The 24,339-nt window shown below is 44.8% G+C and overlaps 1 protein-coding gene across 2 annotated transcripts; it reads left to right on the top strand.

Annotated features, from left to right (window-relative positions):
- Positions 1 to 369: 369 nt before the first annotated feature.
- LOC125439459 (RING finger protein 212B-like) lies at positions 370 to 13,843 on the top strand. Of its 2 annotated transcripts, XM_048508568.1 has the most exons (15): positions 370 to 469; positions 2,779 to 2,831; positions 3,644 to 3,718; positions 7,738 to 7,853; positions 8,583 to 8,643; positions 8,819 to 8,850; positions 10,596 to 10,642; positions 11,558 to 11,600; positions 11,774 to 11,807; positions 11,946 to 12,006; positions 12,389 to 12,428; positions 12,648 to 12,775; positions 12,970 to 13,031; positions 13,120 to 13,160; positions 13,625 to 13,843. In XM_048508568.1, exons 1-15 carry the CDS (start codon positions 370 to 372, stop codon positions 13,656 to 13,658), a joined length of 927 nt encoding a protein of 308 aa, XP_048364525.1. In that variant the 3' UTR covers positions 13,659 to 13,843. The 2 variants fall into 2 exon arrangements, 1 of the variants encoding a protein (XP_048364525.1); XR_007245534.1 differs by lacking the exons at positions 12,970 to 13,031; positions 13,120 to 13,160; positions 13,625 to 13,843 and having other exon boundaries at positions 11,774 to 12,428; positions 12,648 to 12,748.
- The last annotated feature ends 10,496 nt before the right edge of the window (positions 13,844 to 24,339 follow it).

The following is a 24,339-nucleotide window of genomic DNA, read 5'->3' as shown; positions in this document are numbered from 1 at the left end:
GCAGAATTAAAATCTTCTCAGCCCAGAAAATTCAGTAAATTTAGAAAAGACTATTTAAGACAGCACTATATAAGTCACTGATGTAGGTATCTATCTCTTTTTGTGTGCTTTCATGCCACCCATCAATTCCTTGCTATGGAGAAATGCTCCAGTTATCCATTTCCTCCACATATATAAATCCACGTGCCCATCCATCTTTTAACAACTATCTATTTTTTAAAAAGTAAATAGCCATCCATATATCGTCATAGATTTATATCCATCCACCTCTGCATTTTGATTGTTTCTCAGTAAATACTAGCATCTTCTCCTGTCCACTTTTACAGAAAGGACCTCAGTGAGAACTGCCTCATCTGCACCACTTGCAACATGGATTGGTTTCATTGCAATCAGTGCTTCACCCAGAAAGGATCTGACTTTTATGCTGCTAGCTGTGGACACATATTTTGCAAAAAATGTGTTGGCACAGGTATGAGTGACAAGATACGTGTGCTGTGTCTGAGAATGAATACCTAAGCACTTGTGAATGCTTCCTTCCCATTCTCCATGATGAATGAAAAAGAAACATTCACTGGACACTGCATATACCTATATAAAATTGTGTTGCCTGTGTGGGTGATAGTTAAAATTTTCACAAAATCTTGTACTTTAGTTGAGTTGTCAGAGTTTTACAGCTATGAGAGAGCCAGTGCGCTGCAGTAGTTGGAGTGTTGGATTAGGATCTGGGACATCCAGGTACCAAACCCCACTCTACCATAGAAGCTCGCTGGGTGACCTTGGGTCAATCACACTGTCTCATCAGCCTAACCTACCTCACAGGGTTGCTGTGAGGGAAGAATGGAGGAGAGAATGATGTATACTATTTGGGGTTCCTATAGGGAAGAAATGTGGGGTATAAATGAAGTTCAAGAAGTGAATGCAATGACAAGTAATATGAGCACATGAGCAGAGCAAGCCTGAGGGTTGCCATTGTAGAAGCAGCTGGCTACCAGTGCACCTGAGATGCTAGTGGTCTGTTCCCTATGGATATTCTGCAGGGGAAATAATGATACAGAGGGCACAGACTGCATAGAAACCTGACCATAGCAACCTGACAGAACCTACTAACAAGTGACTGGATGCGCCTGATGATTTCCCTCTGAGTGTCACACTCAGGTGCATCCAGTCACTGGCTGTTGACCCTGACACCCCACACACCCAAGCCCAGCATTCTAGTCACAGGGCCAAGAAGGCAGAGGGAAAGGAGTCATGCCATAAGATAGTAGGCAATCCACTGCAACCCTGACATCACCACCAACCACATGGGAGCAGGCATAGAACATTGGAAAGATAGGCATGAATCAGTAGGAAGGCTCTGGAATAGCAAGGCCAGGGCACTTGGTTTGAGCCTCACATGGTGAGAGTCAAGAGGCAGCAAAAAACCTTGAAGTTGATATTTTGCAAACAGCAAAAGGGAAAATCGGATGACCCAGTTGATGAGCTACCCTGAATATGCATCATTTCTGCGGGGATGCTCCTTCACAATCTCTCCATGACTGTATATCATGTATAGCTGCGGTGTCTGGGTGCAATGAGGGCTTTTGGTTGTTGCTGGGGAAGGGGTTGACTGCAGCTGTTGTCAGAATCCTTTGCTATGCTGTGGCTTGTGAGTGAGAAACGTTTTTCCATTCTATATAAGCATATGTGGCCTATATCATAGTTTTCACAGGTGTAACTTTACACTGGTTCTGGGGCCATTACCAAGCTAGGGCACTTTAGAGAGCTGGCTAATTTCTGCCACACTCCTGAGTCTGCCCCTTTCCCCCAAGAGCAGCAGCGTGAACCAGCACTACACTGTACCATTGCCATAAAACTGCCCTGCTGAGGTGCAGTGCCATCAGGGTGCTTTGCTGACGTAACTCAGAGAGTGTAGTACTTTGCCACCTCCCTGTTTGCTTTTGCCCTCGTCAGGGTTGCACTTTTAGCTAGCTAGATGAGCAGATGGTTCAGATAGTAAATAATGCCATCATTCTTTGGTTCTGTTAAGACTTCAGGAGGAAAGAAATATGCTAGAATTGCAATCCTACTAGTAATGGATCAAAAACTAAGATGTCAGAAACTGTACATTAAAAAATTTTTTCACTGAAATCATTGTGACCTAAAAGCGCTAAACTGGAAAACTACAGTCTGTGACTTAGATTTGGGCAATTCTGATTTGCTGTGGGTGGGGGGAGTGTAGTTGCGCCGCCGTCAGGAAAGTGCAGCCACGATGCCTCTAAAGAGGCTTGTTAAGTCATGGACAGCAAGGCCAAAGTGGCGCCATGAAACTAGCCTATGCAGTTCAATGGGCTGTGCAACTAATTTTGCCAGCATACGTCTGAGCCAGAAAATAGGGGTGTTCCCAGGCAGAAAGCTGACTAAAGCCAGCCCTGCACCTGGAAATGCCCCCTTCGGTGCAAGCTGCTACACTCTGGGAGCAGTGGCGCCATGGTGGCACTTTGCTGTTTGGCTCCATAGAACCAGTATAAGTGCCTCTGCGCAAGCATAAATGGCCCTTATGCAGGTGCGAGTACTATTTACGCTGATGCAGGGTCACGGTGCCTCCTGAGTGGTTTTGCCCCCCCCCCCTTACACTATTAGTGGTTCTACTGGATTCTTAATAAATGCAGTTTTTAAATGCTATTTTAGTTAGTTTAAAGACTGCATTCTGATTTTGCACTGACCCATCTTATATATTTGGAAGATTATTAGTATTATTAATGGCAGTGTTCACTAACTTTTACGTTTAAATCTCGGCAGATAAATGCTCATTTTGTGGAACAAACTGCAAGTATTTGCTTCTTAATGATAAAGTAAGTTGGAACTTCTCTAAGACAAGAACTTGCCTGCTTCCTTTCAGCTCTTTGCAACACATAAATTATATTTGTATGGTGTTCATATTTTCATCGTCATCATTAGTGAGATTCTGGGTTGCCAGTGTTGGTCTTCTGAGCATATGATAATGATAGAAATGTTCCTTTTGCTGTTCTTTTGAAAAAGGCAGCCTGGTCTTCAGTTGAGCAGGGAGTGGGGGAGGGGGGCTACCAGACAAAATACTTCTCTGAGGCCTGAAGGAACATCAGGTCCCCTGGAGAACTGGGGAAGGGGATCAGTATATACAAGCTCTTCTCATAAGCAGATACAAGCATCAACCTTTTATGCTGCAATTTCAATTCAAAAAATATTTTGCATCTTATACATTCCCACAAAGGATATAGGTTTGGACATTTTGCGCATTCCCAAAACAGATATAGGGTTGGATCCAGCCAGATTTTTTCTCCATTTCATCTAACAACAACTCTTAATTCAACTCCCATCTCACATTCCTGTTGTTGATGCAGGTCCCATAATTCCCAGCACAGCTTTGGAGTGGTCTATGGGGATGCCCTCTTCACTCTTTCAGCAGTGAAAGAGCTGGTCAGATTCAACCAACATACAGCAATTAAATGCACAGCAATTGAGTGGCTCACCACACACCACTGTGTTCATGGCAAAAGAGGAATTTAAATCTAGATAGACAACATAATATCTGAAATGTGTTAACCTATCTGGGAAATATTGGGGAGGGGGCCACTTATCAATCCGTAATATCCCATCTAGCTTTCTTTTCCTTCCTGCCCTGCAGATTCAAGGCAAAGAAAAAAAGTTTTTTACAAGTCCTATTGAAACTGCACTCAAGTTTTTTGCCCATATTTCACAGGTATTTATTTGTTTGTTTGTTTGTTTGTTGATTAGCTTTGATATACTGCCCCATCCCCTAAGGGCTCTGGGCGGTATATCAAATACTATTTAACCAATAAGATACTGTTTGGGAACTAACTCCTTTATTCTGAATTCTAAAGTGTGTGACACTGGCTGACAAACAAAAGAGAGAAAGGGAGAGAAAGGAGGTGGCAAAAATCAAAATATTGCACAGGCAATATATCAACTCCAGCTCAATTGGAAACAACTGGAAGTGTGTGTGTGTTCGAGAGATGAGAAAAAGAGGCCAGGGCCAGGGAGTTAGTGGTCCTGGTTTGGAAAGAGTCAGGCCTGCAGTTGCACAATATGTGAATTTCAAATTCCCCAGAGCTTGTTGGCAGGTTATATGTTTGGTATTAAACAAAAGGATGAGGGAGGCAGTTACCTCTGCTCAGTGGCGTTCCTACCTAGGGACATGGGGTACCCTTTGTCCCCGGCCCCCCATTGAGTCCACAGTGAAGCCAACATTTTCCAGAATTAGTTGTATGTTTTACATTTTAAAGTGTTTTTTCACGTTCCGGCCTGCAGGGGGCGCAGTTTTAAGGCTAGCGGCACCAAAATTTCGGGGTACCACCCAGAGACTGTCCTGATGATACCACCCAAATTTGGTGATGTTTGGTTCAGGGGAAGCAAAGTTATGGACCCCCAAAGGGTTATCCCATTGTTTTCAATGGGAGCTAACCTGAGATAAGGGCTACCCATTTGAGGACAATAACCTCTGAACATAACTTCCTGGCAAGGTGGCATCATAGAGTATTAACAGATGATACCCTGAAATTTGGGTCACTGAAAAAAATACACCCTTACAGGCACCCCAGGAATTTACCCAAGATTCTTTGTTTTTGTGACACTGCTACATTGTAGCCAATGGGGCTTCTGAGTGTGTAGGCAGGCTGCACATTTTGAAGATAGAGGCACCAGACTTTCAGGGGTGGCTCAGGAGGGAGCATCCTGCTAATTGCATCAGGTTTACTTGGAGACTTTGCTTATGGGGTTCAATTTTATGGGGCCCCAAAGGCTATTTTTGTTTCCTTGCTCCTGCATGAAAGCCTGTGGGCTGAGTTCTCCCAGAACTCTCTCAACTCCCACTCCAGAAGCAAAGCTCACCAAGCTTGGATGCTATTACTCAAGGTCTCTTGGAGCCACCTTGAGAAGTCTGGTGCCTCTATCTTCAAAATGTGCAGCCAGCTTACACACTCAGAAATTCCCAGAATTTGCCAGGCTCTTCAGCAAGTTCTGTGGTGGGAAAAATTACTTTCCCCACCATAGACTTCAATGGGGCTATCTATTTATGCCCAAGATGGCTCTGTGGTGAAGGTTTCAACAGGAGGCACTGTGGTAGGGATGTTGCTCTGAGTGGGGCATTTCCTGTAGGGCTGCTGGTGTGAGAGTCTCCTGAAAGGAACCAGCAGAATTTGCTAAAATATTATTGTGGAAGAGGAAAATGCTGTGGGCACCGAGTTGAAGGTGAACCTGATGCCCACAGCATTAGAGCCATCCTGAGCAAACTTTAGCAAAGTTGGCTGGGTTCCTCGAGACCCTGTAGCAACCAGAAAATAATGCCAGCCAGAGAAAAACCACTACCACAGTGCCTCCCTGACAGCCCTCTAGAAACCAACTGGGCACATAACAACCAGTGAAGTATAGTGGGAAACCTTTCCCACCACAGACTGTCTACACATCATGCAGGCTTGATGGCGGGCAGATTCTGGGAATTTCTGAGATGTGCTGTGTTTCCACATTTTGAAGACAAAAGCTGAACTTTCAAGAGTAATCTAAGAGGCCTTTGAGATGTAGCATCAAGCAGTGAGCTTTGCTTTTTTGGGGGGGTGGGTGGGAGGCTGAAGTTCTGGGAAAACTCACCCAGCAGGCTTCATGTGCAGGGCGGAAACAAAATAAGCCTTTGGGGGGCCCATAAAAAATTGGACAAGCAAAGGTCTCCTAAGCCTGGATGCAATTAGCAGGATGCCCTCCTGGAGCCACCTTGAAAGTCTGGTGCCTCTATCTTCAAAAAATGTGCAGCCACCTCAGAAATTCCTCGTGGCTGCAGTGGAGCAAAGTCACTGCAAAACAAAGAATCTTGGGCAAATTTTGGGGTGCCTGGAAGGGATATTTTTTACAGCTAGTGACACCAAAATTTCAGGGGTATCATCTGTTAACTATTCTTATGATGCCACCCAAGTTTGGTGAAGTTATGTTCAGGAGGACCAAAGTTATTGTCCCTCAAATGGGTAGCCCCCATCTCAGGTTAGCTCCCATTGAAAACAATGGGAGGGACCTTTGGGAGTCCATAACGCTTCCCCCTGAACCAAACATCACGGAGTGGTATCATCAAGACGATCTGGATGGTACCCACACCAATCATAGTGCCAACTAGCTAAATCTCCTGCAGGCCGAAAAAACACCAAAAATAACCCCAAATGCCCAAATTGGTCACGGTGGGGGAGGGTGGCCGCCCATACGCCAGGCCGGGGGGGGGGGGGGCCAAACTCAGGTTTTGTCCCCGGGCGCCAGTTTGCCTAGGTACGCCCCTGCCTCTGCTTAGATCTGTGATGTGGCCATTTCTGGAATACTGGAAAAACTGTGGAGAATTGCTCAGTCTATGGCTATTAACTGTGAAGTTTAAATGGAATCTCAGGGTGTACCATTTCTGAATACCAGTTGCTGAGAGCAGGAACAGGGCAGAGGCTTTCATCTTTGCAATCCTGCCTGTGAGTTGTTCTCTAAATGATAAAGAAGATACTGGATTAGATGGACCTCTGATATGATCAAGCAAGAGTCTTATGCTTTTAAAAAGATGTTTTACAGCTTGATAGAAAAGCCACAGGCCAGCAGTTTTAAAATGGAGTGCAGGATATTTTGCAGATTTAATAAGAGTGAATTATGTAGGATACAAAAAACTTTTAAAAAGAGGGCCATGGCTGATGTCTGCATGATTGTTTTAGATGAGCAGGATGTGAAAGGTACTCTGCATATGTTCATATAAGCAGAGTACTTTGTTTATGCTACCATATTTCTTTCATGTTACAAAGCCCTAGCATTGAGCACTACAAGGGAGCTGAGCTCTTCCTGATTCTAGATAATTTAATGAAGCAAGGAAATAATAAGTTTGTAGAGTTTTGCAAATAGTGAGGAAAGAGAAGACAGCAGAAAGAAAGAGAGAAAAGTGGCATACAAAAGGGTGCTTGAGATATATTCAAGCTGCTTTAGGGTTGCTTAAAGTCTTCTTCTCCAAGAAAGCAGAGGCCTTGTAGCTGATTCCCTGTCCAATGATCCAGCCATTTCCCTTAATGTGAAACATTTAACCTGATTTCTAATGACTGAAAGGCTATTATTGTGCACACATGTTTGTATATGTATAAACCAACTTCAGTTAAATAACTAGTTAATAACCAATCTGAGGTACATAAAAGTTTGGTGCCCATCCCCATTCTTTGCTAAGGAGATGGGGGCTACCCTTTTGAGGATCCATAACTTTGGACCCCCTAAACCAAACTGCACCAAACTTGGGGGGGTCCCATCAGGACAGTCCCCAGATGATAACCAGAAATTTTGGTGCTGATACATCCAAAAATGCACCCCCTGCAGGAACATCCCAGAAATTTGCCCGAGGAACTTTGTTCTGCATTGAGTTTTCTGCATTGCTATCAATGGGGGTTGGAGGCTGGGGGGGGGGGGGCACATTTCTGAAGGCACATTCTCAAAACTTTCATGGTCTCATCAGGAGACTGCCCTAATGCAGGTTTGGTGCAGTTTGGTTTAGGGGGGCCAAAGTTATGGACCCTCAAAACTGTAGCCCCCATCTCCTATTAGCTCCTAACAAATAGAAAGAAATTCCTTCTACGTCCATCACAGTCATTGCACTTAGAAAGATGTTACTCTGTTTAAAGATTGCATTGATAATTATTTGGGTCATATCAAAACATCTTAGAGCTCTGTGTGGCTCTCTGGCTGGAAGATTCTTGGTTCTTTTCCTAGGTATGGACGTTTCAAAAAGGCCAGATGGAGCTGTTGGCCTCTTTTTACAAACACCGGGCTTCCAAGGCCAAGGCTGCTCTTCAACAGGCTCAACAGAAGCTAACTACCCAGGAAAAGTGAGCCATTTATCTCTATTTATTTTACATAAAATATTTTCTTTGCAGTTCAAGATGTACAGAAAGTAATATTCCTATGAAAACAATGACCTAAAAACCAGGGATAAATTAGAAATGTTCCTATTTTATTCTTAGGCATATGTACTTTTTATTCACAGGGTGTATTCATATAGCAATATTTATCCTATCTGTAAGGGCAATTCAGCACTGTTCTGCACTGATATTCCTTTTTTTCCTCTTCAAAATTTTATGTGCATTTCTTGTATGTATACAGAAGTCATGCCAGTGAAAAACTCCAGATTCTTTTCCAGCTATGTGAAAGGAAGTATTTAATCTCTTTTTGCTGGACAGAGACACTTGGTCTAGGATACGAGATCCGTGGATATAAGATTCGTCATGATAACATTAACATGATTTAATAATCTGAAGGTAACTTTTCAGATATCTTGCTGTTGCTCTCTGTCATTGCCAACATGTTCCCAGTGGGTACTCCGAGGGTGTGAGAGACAATTGTGTGGTGGTACTGGGATCCCAGTGGGCTCCCCTTTGCCGAGATAACCTCCTCTAACAGAGAAAGATTTTCTTCAACAAAGAGGAAGCCTTTCTCCATCAGAAAAGAACAACATTCTCCATGGTCCTTCTCCCTTGAAGGAAGACTTAGCAGAAGAGAGTCATAGGACTGCTTTATCAGATTACCCTTATCTTGTATCCCCTTCACCAAATATTTAGGGAGCTGAAAGCTCTGCAGAAGGAAAACGATGAACTAAAGAAGACTCTCAGCTGTTTAAAGGTAGGAATTATTTGCTGAGGGCAGGCTCACTTCTGTATGTTTTGGTTTCTGACTCCCATCTACTGAAAGGGGTCACTTCGTCTTTTTCTGTGCATTTGTCTTTGTAAGGAAGGGGAATCTCTGCCTGTATATACTTAATCCTGAGATCCCCTCCACTCCCCTCTTTCTCTTTCAGCATCATTCTCCCCAGTATCTCCATGGTAGTAGGTTAGTATGTCTTTTACTTAATTTGGACAATTGTTAGGTGCTGCAGCTTTTCAAATATAATGATGTAACATTTCCAAAACCAGTGTCTGTCAGGTTATTTCTCATTTTATTTGTGCAACCAGACAGAAGGCAGATGCCCAAAAGTCAGGAGGAGTTCATTTTGTCCAAGGGAAACCCTTGTAGAAATCTCCCCTGTAGAAATCCCTCACTTTTTCTCAACTCTCTTAAGAGCTGAGGTGTTTTTTGTTCAGTAGCTTCCACCATCTCCCACTATTGACCCCTCTCAACAATTTGAAGCTAGAAGGACAATTAGGGCTGTTAACGTGGGCAAGGGCAAGGCTTACAAGGAGGAATCAAGTCAGTCCCTTTATATTTTGAACAATTAAAAAACTTTATTCTACTACCAACATCTAGAGAAAGTATACAGGCTATAGAAGTGAAGGTGGAGATTATAGGAAAGAAGGATTTCTAACCTATTAAACTGATTATTTGCTTTCTCTCCCTCCACCTTCTGGGGGGGAGCAGATGGGGGCCTGCTGAAAGATGCTCTCTAACTGTCACATACGGAAACTCAAGAAAGACAGGAAAACCAGCTCTCCCCCACCCCCCAGCATAGAGGATTCTGGCCATTCTGAGTTCTGGAATCCTGATTGCTACATCCCACCAGAACTCTGTAGCAAATAATTAGTTACTACTCTTATTAGAAGGAGTCGTCGTTATGCAAAAACATATAGGTCTGATAGTAATTAGGTTTTTTCCAACCTGACTGTTTCTATCAATACCAGCTCACAACCATAAATGCCAGTCCTTCCTAAGATGACACAGTTTCTCCTGCTCTCATCCTTGACAATGACTATGCCATGTGACAAGGACAGGCATCTTTTGGGGCCCAAATGCCCCACCCAGTGCATACCTATGGAAATGGGGTTGGATGCAGGTTGCACTTAACCAAACATGCATTGACCAAGGAGAGCCAGGAGTACTGATAGCATTTTGAATAGGCATGATGCTGCGCAGGTCTGGTTGGTGATGGCAGACATAAACCATGGCCCCTTCCGCACACGCAAAATAATGCATTTTCAAACCACTTTCACAACTGTTTGCAAGTGGATTTTGCTATTGCGCACAGCTTCAAAGAGCACTGAAAGCAGTTTGAAAGTGCATTATTCTGCATGTGCGGAATGAGCCCATGACTGTTGCCTACTCATGCACCTTTGGCCCCAATCACGCTGCCAGTGCCTAGGTTATTTGAGCCCATGCCAACAAAATGGTCTGATGTAGCACTGTTAACATGCCTACTGATACCCCAATGCATGGGTCCCTTTTTGAATCTGCAGACACATTTGGAATTCTGATACAGCAAGGTGGGCACAGCAACAGAATGGCTGCCACAGGTGGAGGTGGAGTCAGCCTCCAAATGTTTGCCACAACCTTCCTTTGTGCTGTGGTTGCAGCTGCGACTGAAACTTGTTTTTTAAAAATCTTCACAACCAATCAAATCTCCAAGAGTCAATCAGAAGCCTTGTTGGGCAAAAGTCCTACCTGGCCCCATCCACTTCTGAAAAACACTTGGTGAACACCAGAAAAGGTGTAGGCAGGTGCCATGGTGCCCATGGCCCGCACATTGGAAATCCATGCCCTAGGGCCTCTCCTGAATGAGAATGCTGGGCTTGGAGCTAAAGGTCATTTGAACATCTGAGACAAAAGAGACATGACTGAACATAACTCCTTTTCATTTCATACAGAAACAGCACTCCAAGACCAGTTGCTGTCACACCTCCACTGCAGTCAGGTAGGATAATGGGGGCCTTCTCTCCAGGATCAGAGAACTATGCCTATTATATTAGGAGCTGTGGAACAAAGGCAGGATAATGCTGCTGCAGTGTGCTTCCTAGAGGCACCTGGTTGGCCACTGTGTGGACAGATTGCTGGACTTGATGGACCTTGATCTGATCCAGAATGGCTTTTCTTATGTTCATATGTTTTGGGGAAATGTGCTTGTGATAGCATAGTTAACACAAGTACCTGCCTTTTTACATCTGAGAGCAAATCTGTTCTTGATAATGTATAGAGTCAGAACATCCCCCCTCCACCCCCACACACTGGACACATGGAGTCCTGTGTATTTTTCTTACAGGAATATGATATAATATGCTCAGGTATGAAAGCCATGAAATACATCTGTTTGTCTGAAAGCAAATGAGTATTGCTTCCCCTTTGGATGTATAAGAATCTACTTTACTCCATGTCAGACCAATGAATCAGTGCCACTCACAGAGGTACACACTGACAATCACCACCAACCAAAAGAGCCACATTTACTTTTATCCTTGTAGTATGTGGCCTCACCACAGGGAGCCAACTGCTAACTGCAAGACCATTGAACAAAGGTTTTTTCCTCTTTCCTGAAGCATGGACTAAATTCCATATTGGTGAACAGTGCTCAGAAAGGCCACAAGGGTATTTCAAAGAGCCACACATGGCTTCAAAGCCACTCAGTAAATATTATTTCTCTAGATAGTCTTGTGTAGCCCAATTGGGCTTTCCAGAGCCTGAGATAGAAAATTTTTCCTTTGTCTTTTTGCCCTGGATTCCTTCAGTAAAATATGCCAGGAATTGAACTTTGATGTTCAAAGCATACATTGTTACCACTGGATTCAGTTCCATGCTTCCTCTTCATAATGACTCTTTGTCTCGTAATTGACAGTTACACCAAGGCCCAGTTTCCGGCTCTCCAGTGAAGTGGTCAGGTAGGTACAGAAGGGACTTCATTTTCTTTGGGTTTAATACAAAGTGGATAATGTTTATTTAATAAAAGCATTTATAATCTGCCATTACACAAAGAAACCTTTAAGACAATTGGCTGTTAGTATCCAGTCTTCATCAAGAATGTCTTGATATTTTGTGCCTCTGTCTCTCATAGCCGTTCTTCTTCTATGGACTCCATCTCCTCCATGGTAGGTAGCCATCTACAAAGCTGGCATGTGAGTTGCCACTCCACTACAACCATCACTGTTGCCAGAAAAGGAAGAGGGAGGATGAGTGCCATCCTTTGTTCCTTATGGAGTTTTGGTGAGGCTCTTGTTTTTATCCAGTATGCTACAGGGGGCACCAGGATGAATGATGGAAGGACAACCACAGCTAGCTCTAGAAATGGTAAGAAATATTGGAGGCATAAAGTGAATTTCAGACATGTTTACTTTTTTCAAAGATTATTTGAGACAACCTGCCAACACAGGGCCAAAACTAATAGAATATTTGCCCCTCCTTGCCCCAGGATTTCAAATACAGCTTTCCTGGACCAAAACCCTGGCTTTCAATCCAAGGATCACACTGTGGCTTATAATGGAATAGAAGTTTCTTGCTTCCATAGAGAGGGAAAAATGATTCCAGCTGTCCAGTGGATCATCTTCCTCTCATTTGTATCCAGAATTAGACATCCTGCATGAGATACCATGTGCCTTCTTCTCATGTCTTTTTAATTGACTTCTACCATCCATGCCATGTATAATATAATACTGTTACTTCTATTTTCCAGTAAGTCCTTCTGCAGCTTCCAATCAAAGCTTATTCTATAGGTAAGTTCTAAGGTGAGTTGTGCTGCCATATTCACCATGATATGATGCTACTGTTGCATCACCATGAAATACGTCATCAAACTAGCATTATTTGTAATTTTCACTATTAATGAATACAATTACTTGTATGCCAAGTAAATGTTCTGTCAATCAGCCATGCTCCCTGGCTTACACTTCTCTCACTCTCTGTCCCCTCCCACCCCCAACAATTTCTTTCAGGAGCTCTTTCTCCTCTTCCCTTACTCCTGGCTTGAATGACTTCACTCTACATCCTCCCACAAGGTCCAGTGCTAGCAATAATCGGCAGCAACAGGAAACCCCAAACTCCAACCTCAACATTTTCAGTGGTGAGTAAGGGGGTAGCCTACTGCTACCTTGTATCCCCTCCATTCCATGTTTCCTCTCTTTATTCAAATCCAGCTTTGCTGACTTCTCCGCTCCAAGGTAACTTGTTGCAGGCAGTCTAGTGGAGAACGTTCTTCAGTTCCTGGGGACTTGTTTTAGATTCCTACCAATGTTCTTTATTGGCTTTGGTTTATAGTTCAGAGAGGTGCAGTCCCTCTGTCAGAACATCACAACGGTGAAAGGCTACGCCCTGAACAGGTGAGAGAGACAATGTGAATGTGAGGTCTGAACACAAATTTGCTGGTTTACCCGAATAATTAACTTTCTCTCTCTATCTCATTCCCAGTTGAGATTTACTCTCCTCTCTATACCATCGTTTCAGAGCAGGTAAGTGCATAAACTTACCTTGAGTTTGGTTACAGAGAAAGGCAGGCTAACTATAATCTGAATAAGTAAACAAGAGCCTACCTGGTTCAACCACTATGGTCTCATCACCATGGTTGCATCTAACAATAGTTGAAGAAACACAGAGCATATGGAGACTGACTGAAAAACTACAGAATATTTGTGCTGTTTATCCTAAGTTTCAGGAATATTTTTCTGTGCGGGATAAGAAAAGGCTAGTAATGTGAAGGTCATTATTTTTTCTTCTTAGATGAACTTCTGTCTTCAACATACTTCTGAGAACAGCTTGAGACAGTGACAGTTTGTTGCAGACATCCCATATATGTATTTAAGGATGAACAGTCTCAAACACAGTTTGCAATTCTCAATCTGCCATTAAGTATCTAAAAATCGACTGTATACTAGTAGAGTAACTGATGCAACTAAGGCGGTATTTTCTCTCCTAGGCCCCAGTCTGCCAGCAGAACCCATCAGCAATAACTGGGAAGACCAAAGCAAACGTCTCTAAGCAGCATCTTCATGGCACAGAAAGTTCTGATCACATGAGACTAGCCGCATAAACTCTGCTGAATTTTTGATTCTGATGAGAAAAATATTGTCTGCTACTGACATCTTCCCCTGTAACTTCAGGCAATAAACCAAAATAAACATGCTTGATGTCTCCATAAAAGTCTGGGCTGGATGGATAAAAAAAGATCCCAAGCAGTCATGCTTCCCTTTTTCTGCAAACTCTTCTACAAGGGAGACAACAGATGTAACTTATCTCACTCCTAAGTAGAAATCTTATTTCAGCTAATAGGATTAGCCAATCAATATTACCTCCATCCCAGTGAAAAGTTCCAAGGGTAGACCTTTACATAGTTTGGTTCCTTTTGCAGGATGCAGTACTGGAAACTCAGGTCCTCAGAGGATCGCGCTTTAGTTCTTTGCATGAAAATCAGTGGGTTTTAACAGGGTTACCTACACTGCTTTTCCAAAACTAGGTTTAATGCTAATAATCAAGCCCAGCTGTTCCAGGCCAGGCTAGATGTGTGGTGGGGGGGCACTCTGTTTGCGCGTGCCCACAGAGAGGGCTCTGAGTGCCACCTCTGGCACCCGTGCCGTAGGTTCACCACCACTGCCCTAAAATCAAAGAAGCATTGTTTGATTTTTAAAGTAAATAATCCCACTGGGGTCTCAGTGTTTTTTGGAGGATTGCTAGGCAACCCCAGCCAAAATTCCTGAGGCTTCTTTGCCTCCATTAGTGTCACAGGGGAGGGGCAGAGAAAATAAAAACAGTTGAAACAAATGAGTAAGGGAAGGCAAAGCTATATAGAGGAAGAGTTAAAAAGAGAAAGCTGAAGGTGGAGGGAAATGCGGAAAGGTAGATGAGTAGGTGGGAAAGGATGCAAGGGAAGATGCTGTCAGCATTGCTTAGGAGAGGGAAAGAGACAAAGCAAGAGGGAAAGGGGAAATGAAATCTGAGTCCTTCTGGACCCCCCCCCCCCCATATCTAATTCTGAACATAGCCTCAGAATGCAGATTAAAAATATGCCCAATGAGGTCATGTATGAAAAGGAGCATCATGGGTTTCTACAAACCTGGGACAGCCCCACATTTGCAGATAAATTTTAAAAAAAAGGGCGGGGGGACTTTAAAAACTCCCCATATGGTTGAAGCTGAGCTCTCACAATACTGTTATGAGGCCTCAACTGCTATTTTGGAGGTTGCCTAGTAACCCATACAAACAAAACTACACCATGGTGGTGTATGTTCAAGAAAGAGACAGAGATGAGGCAGGAAAGAGGCAGTGAGAGAACACAGTAGTAACGTAAGAGTCTGGAGGAGATGGGTGAGAGCAGACAGAGATTGAAAAATGAAGAACCAGTTGTAGGGAGAGGTTCCCTCCAATATAAAGATACAAGCACTTACATTGAAGAAGACAGATGCACTTAGATATAGAACATGAAAAGAATTCCGTAAAGTGCCAAACAAAGTTGGTAAACAGATGTTTAAAAGTCTCAGTTTTCATGACCATTTGACATACACTACGATGTCCATATCTGTGCATACCTACAGTGGTGTAACTAGGCAAACTGGAGCCCTGGGCAAAACCTGAGTTTGATGCCCCCCCCAGGCGCGTGCCCAATGCAACGTGCACACCCCCCTTGTAGCTACGCCCAGTGGCGTATCTAGGCAAACTGGAGTTTGTCGCCCCCCATGGGCAGCCACCCTCCCCCACTGTGACCAAGCAATGATTTTTTACACCAGGTTGTTTCAAAGTCACCATCACATTATAGAACATGCCCCAACTCACAAATCTGAGCACAGCAATAAGCCATGCCACACAGCAGAAATAATTTTTTGAAAACATTTTCAAAATGCTTTCAAAATGTTTTATTACTGCTATGAAAACATTTTATGGTGTTGTATCCAGTACCCCCAATTGGGGGACATCACTTTCAATGTTTCAAAGGAGCATCTGGGCTCCCTAGCTTAAACAAGTGATGCTGGAATCCACCCCCAAACAGCATCATTTTCAATGGTGGTTAAACTAGGGAGCCCAGATTCTCCTTTTAAATCCACCTTAAAGGGAGAATCTGGGGTTCCCAGTTTAAACAACATTGGAAGGTAATCATCTTATTTTGGAGTTGATTCTCCTCCACCCTGAATTAACATCACTTTCAATGTTTTAAACTTCCAGAACCTCAAGATTCTCCCTTTAAATCCATGTCAAAGGCAGGGGGATTTAAAAGGAAAATCTGGGGAAATTTGGGAGGTGCCTGCTGTCAGGGGTGCAATTGTTAAGATAGCAGCACCAAACTTTCAGGGTACCTTTAGGAGACTTCCCTAATATTTTGACCCAGGTTTTGTGAAGTTTGGTTCAGGGGATCCAAAGTTATGGACCCTCAAAGGTGTAGCCCCCATCTTCTGTTAGCTCCCATTGGAAACAATGGATGATGGGGCACCCCCTTTGGGAGTCCATAGCTTTGGACCCCCTGGACCAAACTTCACAAAACCTGGGTGGTATCAGTAAAAGATTCTCCTGATGATACCTCCCAGGTTTGGTGAAGTTTGGTTCAGGGGGTCCAAAGTTATCGACCCTCAAAGGTGTAGCCTCATCTCCTATTAGCTCCCATTCGAAACAATGGGGGATGGGGGCACCCCCTTTGGGAGTCCATAACTTTGGACTCCCTGAACCAAACCTCACCAAACCTGGGTGATAGCATCAGGAGAGTCACCCAAAACATCCCTGAAATTTTGCTGCTGCTAGCCTAAAAAGTGCGCCCTCTGCAGGCCAAAAATGGAAAAACACTGAAAATACAAAAAATCCCACAAACAAACCTGCGCCCCCCACAGGGCTGCGCCCAGGGCAACTGCCCACTTTGCCCAATGGGAGGAATGCCTCTGCATACCTATTGTAGAAAATCTAAGATGTGGTATCTGTAAATAATCTAATTGGGTCAACTTTTCTCCTAAATTTATTGTCCTGTAGCCAACTAGGTATAGTTTCACAATCAGGAAACTAAGGCTGTTTCTGCACAGGCGGAATACAGCGCCCCAGGGACAGCAAAAACGCTCTCCCTGGGGAGGAGTTCACACAGCAGGCAGCAGCGTCGTGCTCGTGCCGCCCAAGTGGCGCAGAAATGCCACTTTTGAACCTCGCTCCATGAGCGAGGTTTTTCAAATGTGGCTCCTTCCACCTGCTGCCATGCGAACGGCAGCAGATGGGAGGAGGCATTTCCTTCCTGCCTTCCCCAGCCAGCTTACCTTCTCCTGCTGGCTGCCGTTGCGTTGTGGAGGCCAGGGGACACGCCCCCTGGTATCGAGCTGAGGGGTGTGTCCCCTGGCCTCTGCAACGCGACGGCAGCCAGCAGGAGAAGGTAAGCCGGCTGGGGAAGGCGCAGTCTGTGCAAAGGCTGTGCCTTCGCCTGCACCCCTACCAGGACCATCTGTGCAAACTGTCCAGGGCGGGGTGCATCAGCATAATTTATGCTGATGCACCCCCGCTCGCTGGCCATGCAAAAACGGCCTCAGATACAATGTGCTAATGTTTATCTGTAATGTGTCTAATTTGAGTGGCTATGTTCCATGGCAGTTCCACACATTCAGGCTTGCAGGCTTGCATCAGCATGATTGATGCTGATGCAAGCCCAGGGGGCGTTCGCACAAATGGCCCCACAGGCTGCGTGGCTGCGCAGCGCCCCAAACAGCTGCCTACCTTTTCCCTGCTTTTCGTCGCTCCGAGGAGGGAAGGGGACACGCCCCCTGGCCAGAGCGATGGCTGAAGCGACGGAGGCAAGGAGGCATGTCCCCTTCCCTCCTTGGAGCGACGAAAGGCAGGGAAAAGGCAGGCAGCTGTTCAGGAGCGCCACGGGAATACAACGGCTGCCACCCGCTGCTGTTCGCTTGGCAACGGGTGGCAACTGGTGTATTCCAACAAACTCACCGCCCAGCGAGTTTCAGAAGCGGCGTCTTCGCGCCACTTCAGGGGAGCCAGGACGGCGCTGCTGCATCGCAGCAGCAAACCGCCCATACCAAGCACGTAGGTAAGAGGGGGGTTCTCGGGTTTGAACCCCCACATTCATGTCTGAAGCTCTGCCCACCCGTTTGTGGGTTTTAAAAACATTTTTAGTGTTTTTTGGTTCTTGGCCTGCAGGGGGCACATTGTTTGGGCTAGCAGCACCAAACTTTCAGGGATTGTTTGGGGGACTCTCCTGATGATACTAGCCAGGTTTGGTGAGGTTTGCTTTAGGGGGTCCAAAGTTATGGACTCCCAAAGGGGGTGCCCCCATCTTCCATTGTTTCCAATGGGAGCTAATAGAATAGAAGATGGGGGCTACACCTTTGAGGGTCCATAACTTTGGACACCCGGAACTAAATTTCACCAAACCTGGGAGGTAACATCAGGAGAGTCTCTTACTGATACCACCCAGGTGATACCACCCAGGTGATACCACCCAGGAGGTCCAAAGTATAGACTTCCAAAGGGGGTGCCCCGTCCCCCATTGTTTCCGATGGGAGGTAATAGGAGATGGGGCTACACCTTTGAGGGTCCATAACTTTGGACCCCCTGAACCAAACTTCACCAAACCTGGGTGGTATCATTAGGAGAGTCTCCTAAAGATACCCTAAAAGTTTGGTGCTGGTAGCTTAACAATTGCACCCCTGACAGCAGGCACCCCCCAAATTTCCTTTTAAATCCACCCCCTTCAGCATGGATTTAAAGGGAGAATCTGAGGTCCTCAGTTTAGAAGAAGAAAAAGAAGAGTTTGGATTTATATCCTCCCTTTCTCTCCTGTAGGAGACCCAAAGGAGCTTACAATCTCCTTGCCCTTTCCCCCTCACAACAAACACCCTGTGAGGTGGGTGGCGCTGAGAGAGCTCCGAAAAGCTGTGACTAGCTCAAGGTCACCCAACTGGCGTGTGTGGGAGTGTACAGGCTAATCTGAATTCCCCAGATAAGCCTCCACAGCTCAAGCAGCAGAGCAGGGAATCAAACCCTGTTCCTCCAAATTAGAAAGCACCTGCTCTTAACCACTACTCCACATTGAAAGTGATGCTGTTTCACGGTGGGGGATAATCCACCACAAAACAGCATCACTTTCAATGACCATTAACTAGGACCCCAGATTCTCCCTTTAAGGTGGATTTAAAAGGAGAATTTGGGCTCTCTGGATACCAAGCTTACCGTGAAAAGTGATGCTGTTTGGGGGTGGATTCTGCTAGCATCTGGCTGACCGGGGGGCCCGTGGGGTGGGACTCAGGTTGCACCGGGCTCCATTTTCCCTCTACGCCTCTTCCCAGAGGGAAGGGCAGAAGGAACTGCCAGCTGCCGGCTGGGATCCCAGCTGGTGGGGGGCAGGGGAGGGCAGGGTGGGGGAGTCTGCCATCCCTGGCCTTGGAGAGCTGCTTTTATAAGCACTAGGCTGGGGGCGGGGCTTGGGGAGGCATGGCCACGCCCTAGGGGCGGGTGGGGGTGTGGGCCCCCCGAACCCCCCCCCATAAAAAATCTATACCTACGTCCCTGGCCCATAGTAAAGGTGGTGGAAACACTTCCATTTATACTAGGCTTATTAAACAGTGCCTCTCTGCTACATTGACCTGTTTTATTCCAAGCTCCAAGCAACACCTGTTTGGGATAACCTCAGGCTTTAAATTCGCACAAGGTTTTCCTTGCCTCTCTATTAAAATCCTGTTCTGAGGTAGAAATTCTCTTCAGTCTCACCAGTTGGCTAAATGGTAAATTGGACCTAAGGTGCCTGGGATTAAATGACTTAAAGTGCAAAGTGTTGTTCCCATCAGTATCTTTACAAAAAGCCTTCAGGCCACTTCCACTCATGGGGACCCTATGAGTCATTGTTCAGCAAAACATCCTCTTGTTAACAATATTGCTCAGGTCTTGTAAACTGAGGGCCTTGGTTTCCTTTCTTGAGTCACTCTATCTCATGCTGGGTCTGCCTCTTTTCCTAGCACTATAGCTTTTTCAAGAGACTCTTGCCTTGTCATTATGTGACCAACGTATGATAGTCTCAGTTTAGCCATTTTAGCTGCTACAGATAGTTCAGGCTTGATTTGATCTAGAACTCAATTGTTTGTTTGTTTGTTTGCAATCCACAGTATCCACAAAACTCTCCTCCAACGCTGTGTTTCAAAGGAATCTACTTGCTTCCTGTGAATGTGGATATATGTATTTCCTAATCATTCAGAATTGATAAAAAGCAAGAAATATTTATATTCTATCATGAACTGGAATGGCTAGGTGTTCTGGATTGCCAAGCTTTATTGCATCTCTGAAGTCAAAGCAAAACCTCTGAAGCCTTTTAAAGCATTGGACATCAAGTTTACACGCAGCATACAGATGGTCAGAATGTCCTAGATTAAACTGTAGACTCCGCCAGTGTCTCTTTATCAGTTAAACATTTCATGGCCTGAGGCTGAAATTCTGTCTAGTCATAGATTGTCAGAATGGCAAGTGACAGGTCTTGCCTAGAATACCTTTAAAATTGTTTTAACAAGCACTTAAATCAATAACAAAACACAAATTAGTTAGGGAGGCTTATTCCACAACAGTAGCCTAAAATGTATTCCTTGTTAGCCTTCCCCTATTACTACTATCCTGTCAGGACACTGGGATATTTCCTTACAAATCACTTTGGGTAGAATGATACTTTCAAGAAACAGTGTGGGCGAGAAACGATATCAGGGGAGCATGGCAAAAGGTCTTTTGTCTGTGTATCTGTCAGCACAAGAAAAAAACAAGCCTTTTAAATTCAGGTGACCCTGTCAGTTTCTCTTTATGTCAATTTGCTATTAAATTGACAAAGGTCAGTCAAAGCATGCCTCCCTGTCTGTATCCTGCTCTGTAGGGTTTGCACACGGTATTATGATGTACTTTACAAAAAGATAAAGAACAAATCACGTTGCTGGGGTTGTGAGGACAAGGCTATAGCCAGGGAAGCTATAGGACTGGGGATGAATCATTTCAGCATTTCATGTTCTCATGCATATATTGGGGATGGTAGTTCAAAAAGTCACGCCTTGAGCATCCATAGGTATGGCTCTGCATGCAAACAAAGGAATTCATGAGTATGTGTTCCTCTGAATATGCAGCGATGCGTATGACTGATGGAAAGTGTACATAAATATGTATACATCTGGTATACAAATAATTTTATACATGCATGCAGGAATTTGTGTGCTGTTAAGTAAAAGCAAAACCTGGATATTTCTGCTAGCTCGGTTGTACCAATCTCCTGGCTGAAGAAAACCAGCAGCTTGAAAGTTTAATAAAGGCATTGTCTCCTTATTTAGCCTTTTCATTTTCATTCTTTGTGATAAATCACATCTATTTAATGTTGTGCCCATTTCATTTTTGATTGGGGTTGCCAGCCTTCTTGAAATTGGCTGGCATCTTGAAAGGTATATCACAGAGAGAACTGGGCACAGTGTAAAACAGACTTCTCTCTGTGCTATACCTCTAAAGATGCCGGCCACAGATGCCAGCGAAACGTTAGGAACAAGATTTACCAGACCATGGCCACACAGCCGGAAAACCCACAACAACCAGTTGAATTCGGCCGTGAAAGCATTCGACAACTTCTGAGCTATTTGTTGACTTGGAGTCTAGAAGAGTTTACAGCTTGAAATGCTGGGGGACAGGCAAGAACTTGTTTAAATTCCAACTTGACATAAGTTCTTGGGTACTAATAATAATTGTAACTGGAATCATATCCAGTTTGGCCTTTAGTATGGGCTAGTATTTGGGTACTGTAACTTACTGAGTCTTATATTTGCTGCCCGTTAAGCAACCCAGAGATGCAAACCAGAATAAACTACTCACATTTCCAGGTTAATGATTAAATTTGGATTTCAGCAATTTAAAAAACAATTTAAATTTTTTTTTTGCCATTATTTTTTTTGAATAAGTTTTGTTGATTAGTATATGTAGGTCTTCTGGGTCTGACAGATCCTGGCCAGCAGGACCACTTGCACACCTCCTTCAGGCCTCTGACCCCGAGGGAATGATGTTTCTGTCACACTAGTTCTTCAGTCTTTTCCTAACCTTGCTCCTTTCACGCACAGGAGCCAGTGTGTCCTCTCTGACCTATTTCCCTTTGCCTTATGGAGGGCCTGGTTTGGGTCAGATCCTCTGGAGGCTCCACCCCTCTGGAACTTTCACAAGATCTGAACAGTTCCTATGGGAAGTTGTTGCCACACTCACACACCCCTGCTGCAACTCACCTCCCTGTTTTCCCCACCCCTGGCTCAAGGCTGCAGCCCAGGCACTCATCAGATGGTGTGCTGTTAAAGGACCAGTTCCTCTCAAGCAGAGGAGCAGTAGGCTTTTCCTTAAAGGGGCCTCATGTGTTGCCACTTAGGCTCGTGGCCATTGAGGGTGGGTCCATTGCTGACCTCAGAGTCAGGGAACTGGAGAGTTGCTTGGGTCTCCAATGGTATAACTGCCATAACTTGAGAGAAATCATAATTATATACCAGAAAAATGTTTGAAATGTAATTAATTTCCTCATAGATCTGGACATTTGCAAGCCAAATTGCTGGAAATTCTAACGTTTTGTGAAACCTGACGAAGACAAGCAGGGCTAATCAGTAGCATAATGTCCATTGGGCAATGTGGGCAGCTGCCCAGGGCTCAGGAATTTTGCAGGACATGCTCCTGTGTTTTTATTTTTTTGGTGTTTTTTCATGTTTTGGCCTACAGGGAGTGCATTTTTAGAGATATCGGCACCACAATTTCAGAGTATCATCAGGAGACTATCCTGATGATGCCCCCCAAGTTTGGTGAAGTTTGGTTCAGGGGGTCCAAAGTTATGGACCCCCAAAGAGGTAGCCTCTATCCCCCATTGTTTCCAATGGGAGCTAAGGAGATGGGGGCTGCACCTTTAAGGGTCCATAACTTTGGACCCCTGAACCAATCTGCACCAAACTTCGGAGGTATCATCAGGACAGTCTCCTAATGATATTCTGAAACGTTGGTGCCGATATCTAAAAATGTGCCCCCTGCAGGCCAAAACGCAAAAAACACCAACAAATAAAAACGCATCCAAGATTCTCAGATGTTACTGCAAGTTCGGATCGCACAGAATTCGGAAGGGGTGGGCCTCCGAGTTCCTCCAAATCAGCTCATCTCGGCCCGATCTGTGGATCGGGCTAAGCCGAACTGCCAAGCCTTGCTGCCTGTGCTCCGCCTCTTGCTAGCCCTGCTGCATCCTCAGATGAATCTTGGTGGGGTGGCAGGACTAGCAGTCAGGGGTGCACGTGCACCTGGCCGACCCACTGACTGTGCCGCTCTCCCCTGGATGCCACCGCTGCCTGCTGCCGCCTGCCCGCATCTCGCACCCTTTCTCCGGTAAGGGGGGCGCCTAAGTTCAGCCGGCAGGGAGGGGGGAAGCCACAAGCCACCAGGGGACGAGGACGGGGGAGCTCCGCCGCCCATGGGAGGCATCAAACTCAGGTTTTGCCCAGGGCTCCAGTTTGCCTCGTTACGCCCCTGGGGCTAATCTTTTATCAGAACTCACTGAATACCAGCATCTTAAGGGGGGAAGGGTTGGTGATGGGGGTCTCCCAAGTCTTGAGGGGGCAATCAGAAAAAATTTGTCCACATTTTTCATGAATACTGGCATTCTTTTTTTTTTAACTGTCAGGGGTATTCTGGAAAGCAGCCCCGATTCTTCCCTGTTGGGTTCTTCCCTTGGTGGAAAGAGCAGCTTCGATATCCAGATTCCCAAGGACAGAGATAGATAATGTGTATATATATTACATTTTTGTAACCTGAAGGTCTCTTTATTCAGCTAGGCAGTACACTACTTAAAAATAGGATAATACAACAATTCAATATAATAAGGCATACGTTCTGTCTCTACACTAGGCACTTGTGAAATTGGCATACAGCTCTGACCAAAGAAAACCATCAGATCATATAAAACCATCAGATCATATACCTTTGTAGTCTATAGGATATTGTATGGATATTGCTATTTTATTGATTGTTATAAGCTGCCTAGAGCCTGCTTGCAGGGAAGGGTGGCCTATAAGTCTAATAAACAAACAAATAAATCAGAGCTAATAAAAGTCAATTGTGGTTGGCAGGCAGAAGCCCCACCTCTAATCCTTGCATCTCCAGCTAAATGTATAAGGGTAGGGAACAGTCATGGATCAGTAATATAGCATCTGCTGAAATCCCTCTGTATGACAGAGCTGTTTTGCCAGGTTTACAGTTGAGGTAGCAATGGTATTCCACAGCAGGCCTCCTTCTCCCCTCTACGTTCTCCTTTCCTGCCCCCCTTCTGAGTTAATTTGTTGTCACTTCCCTCTAATACCTGGTGTGAAGAAGAAAGCCACTTTATATGTGTTCATAGCAAGAGCTAGGAAAGCCCACACTCCCCCTGAAACACTGGTGAGCTTTCAGCTTGATTTTGGCTATTGAAACCAAGTCCCCCCTCCCCCCAAGATCTGAATTTTAAATCCTGACATTCTTTGAACAGTTCTTCCTAGAAAATTATTCCTGGGTAAATAAAGATGTACCAAGTATTGTTTTCTGTCCCAGAAAATAATTCATTTTCCCCTTTGGTTGGATAACATTTGATGGCTTGCTGTGGTTGGAATAGCTTTTATTTGTCCTGGCCAGACCTCTGTGGGTGATCCCAATTGCCTCTGGAGC

Source organism: Sphaerodactylus townsendi, linkage group LG01, assembly GCF_021028975.2.
Source record: "Sphaerodactylus townsendi isolate TG3544 linkage group LG01, MPM_Stown_v2.3, whole genome shotgun sequence".
Lineage (NCBI taxonomy): Eukaryota > Metazoa > Chordata > Lepidosauria > Squamata > Sphaerodactylidae > Sphaerodactylus > Sphaerodactylus townsendi.
Note: the sequence above shows the minus strand (reverse complement) of the source record. Positions and strands in the feature narration are given on the sequence as shown.

Coding starts and splice junctions, on each gene's coding strand:
- LOC125439459 (XM_048508568.1), top strand. CDS start 370: ATGGATTGGTTTCATTGCAATCAGTGCTTCACCCAGAAAGGATCTGAC. Junction 12,007..12,388: donor CACAGCTAGCTCTAGAAATG/GTAAGAAATATT, acceptor TCTATTTTCCAG/TAAGTCCTTCTGCAGCTTCC. Junction 12,776..12,969: donor CAACCTCAACATTTTCAGTG/GTGAGTAAGGGG, acceptor TTTGGTTTATAG/TTCAGAGAGGTGCAGTCCCT.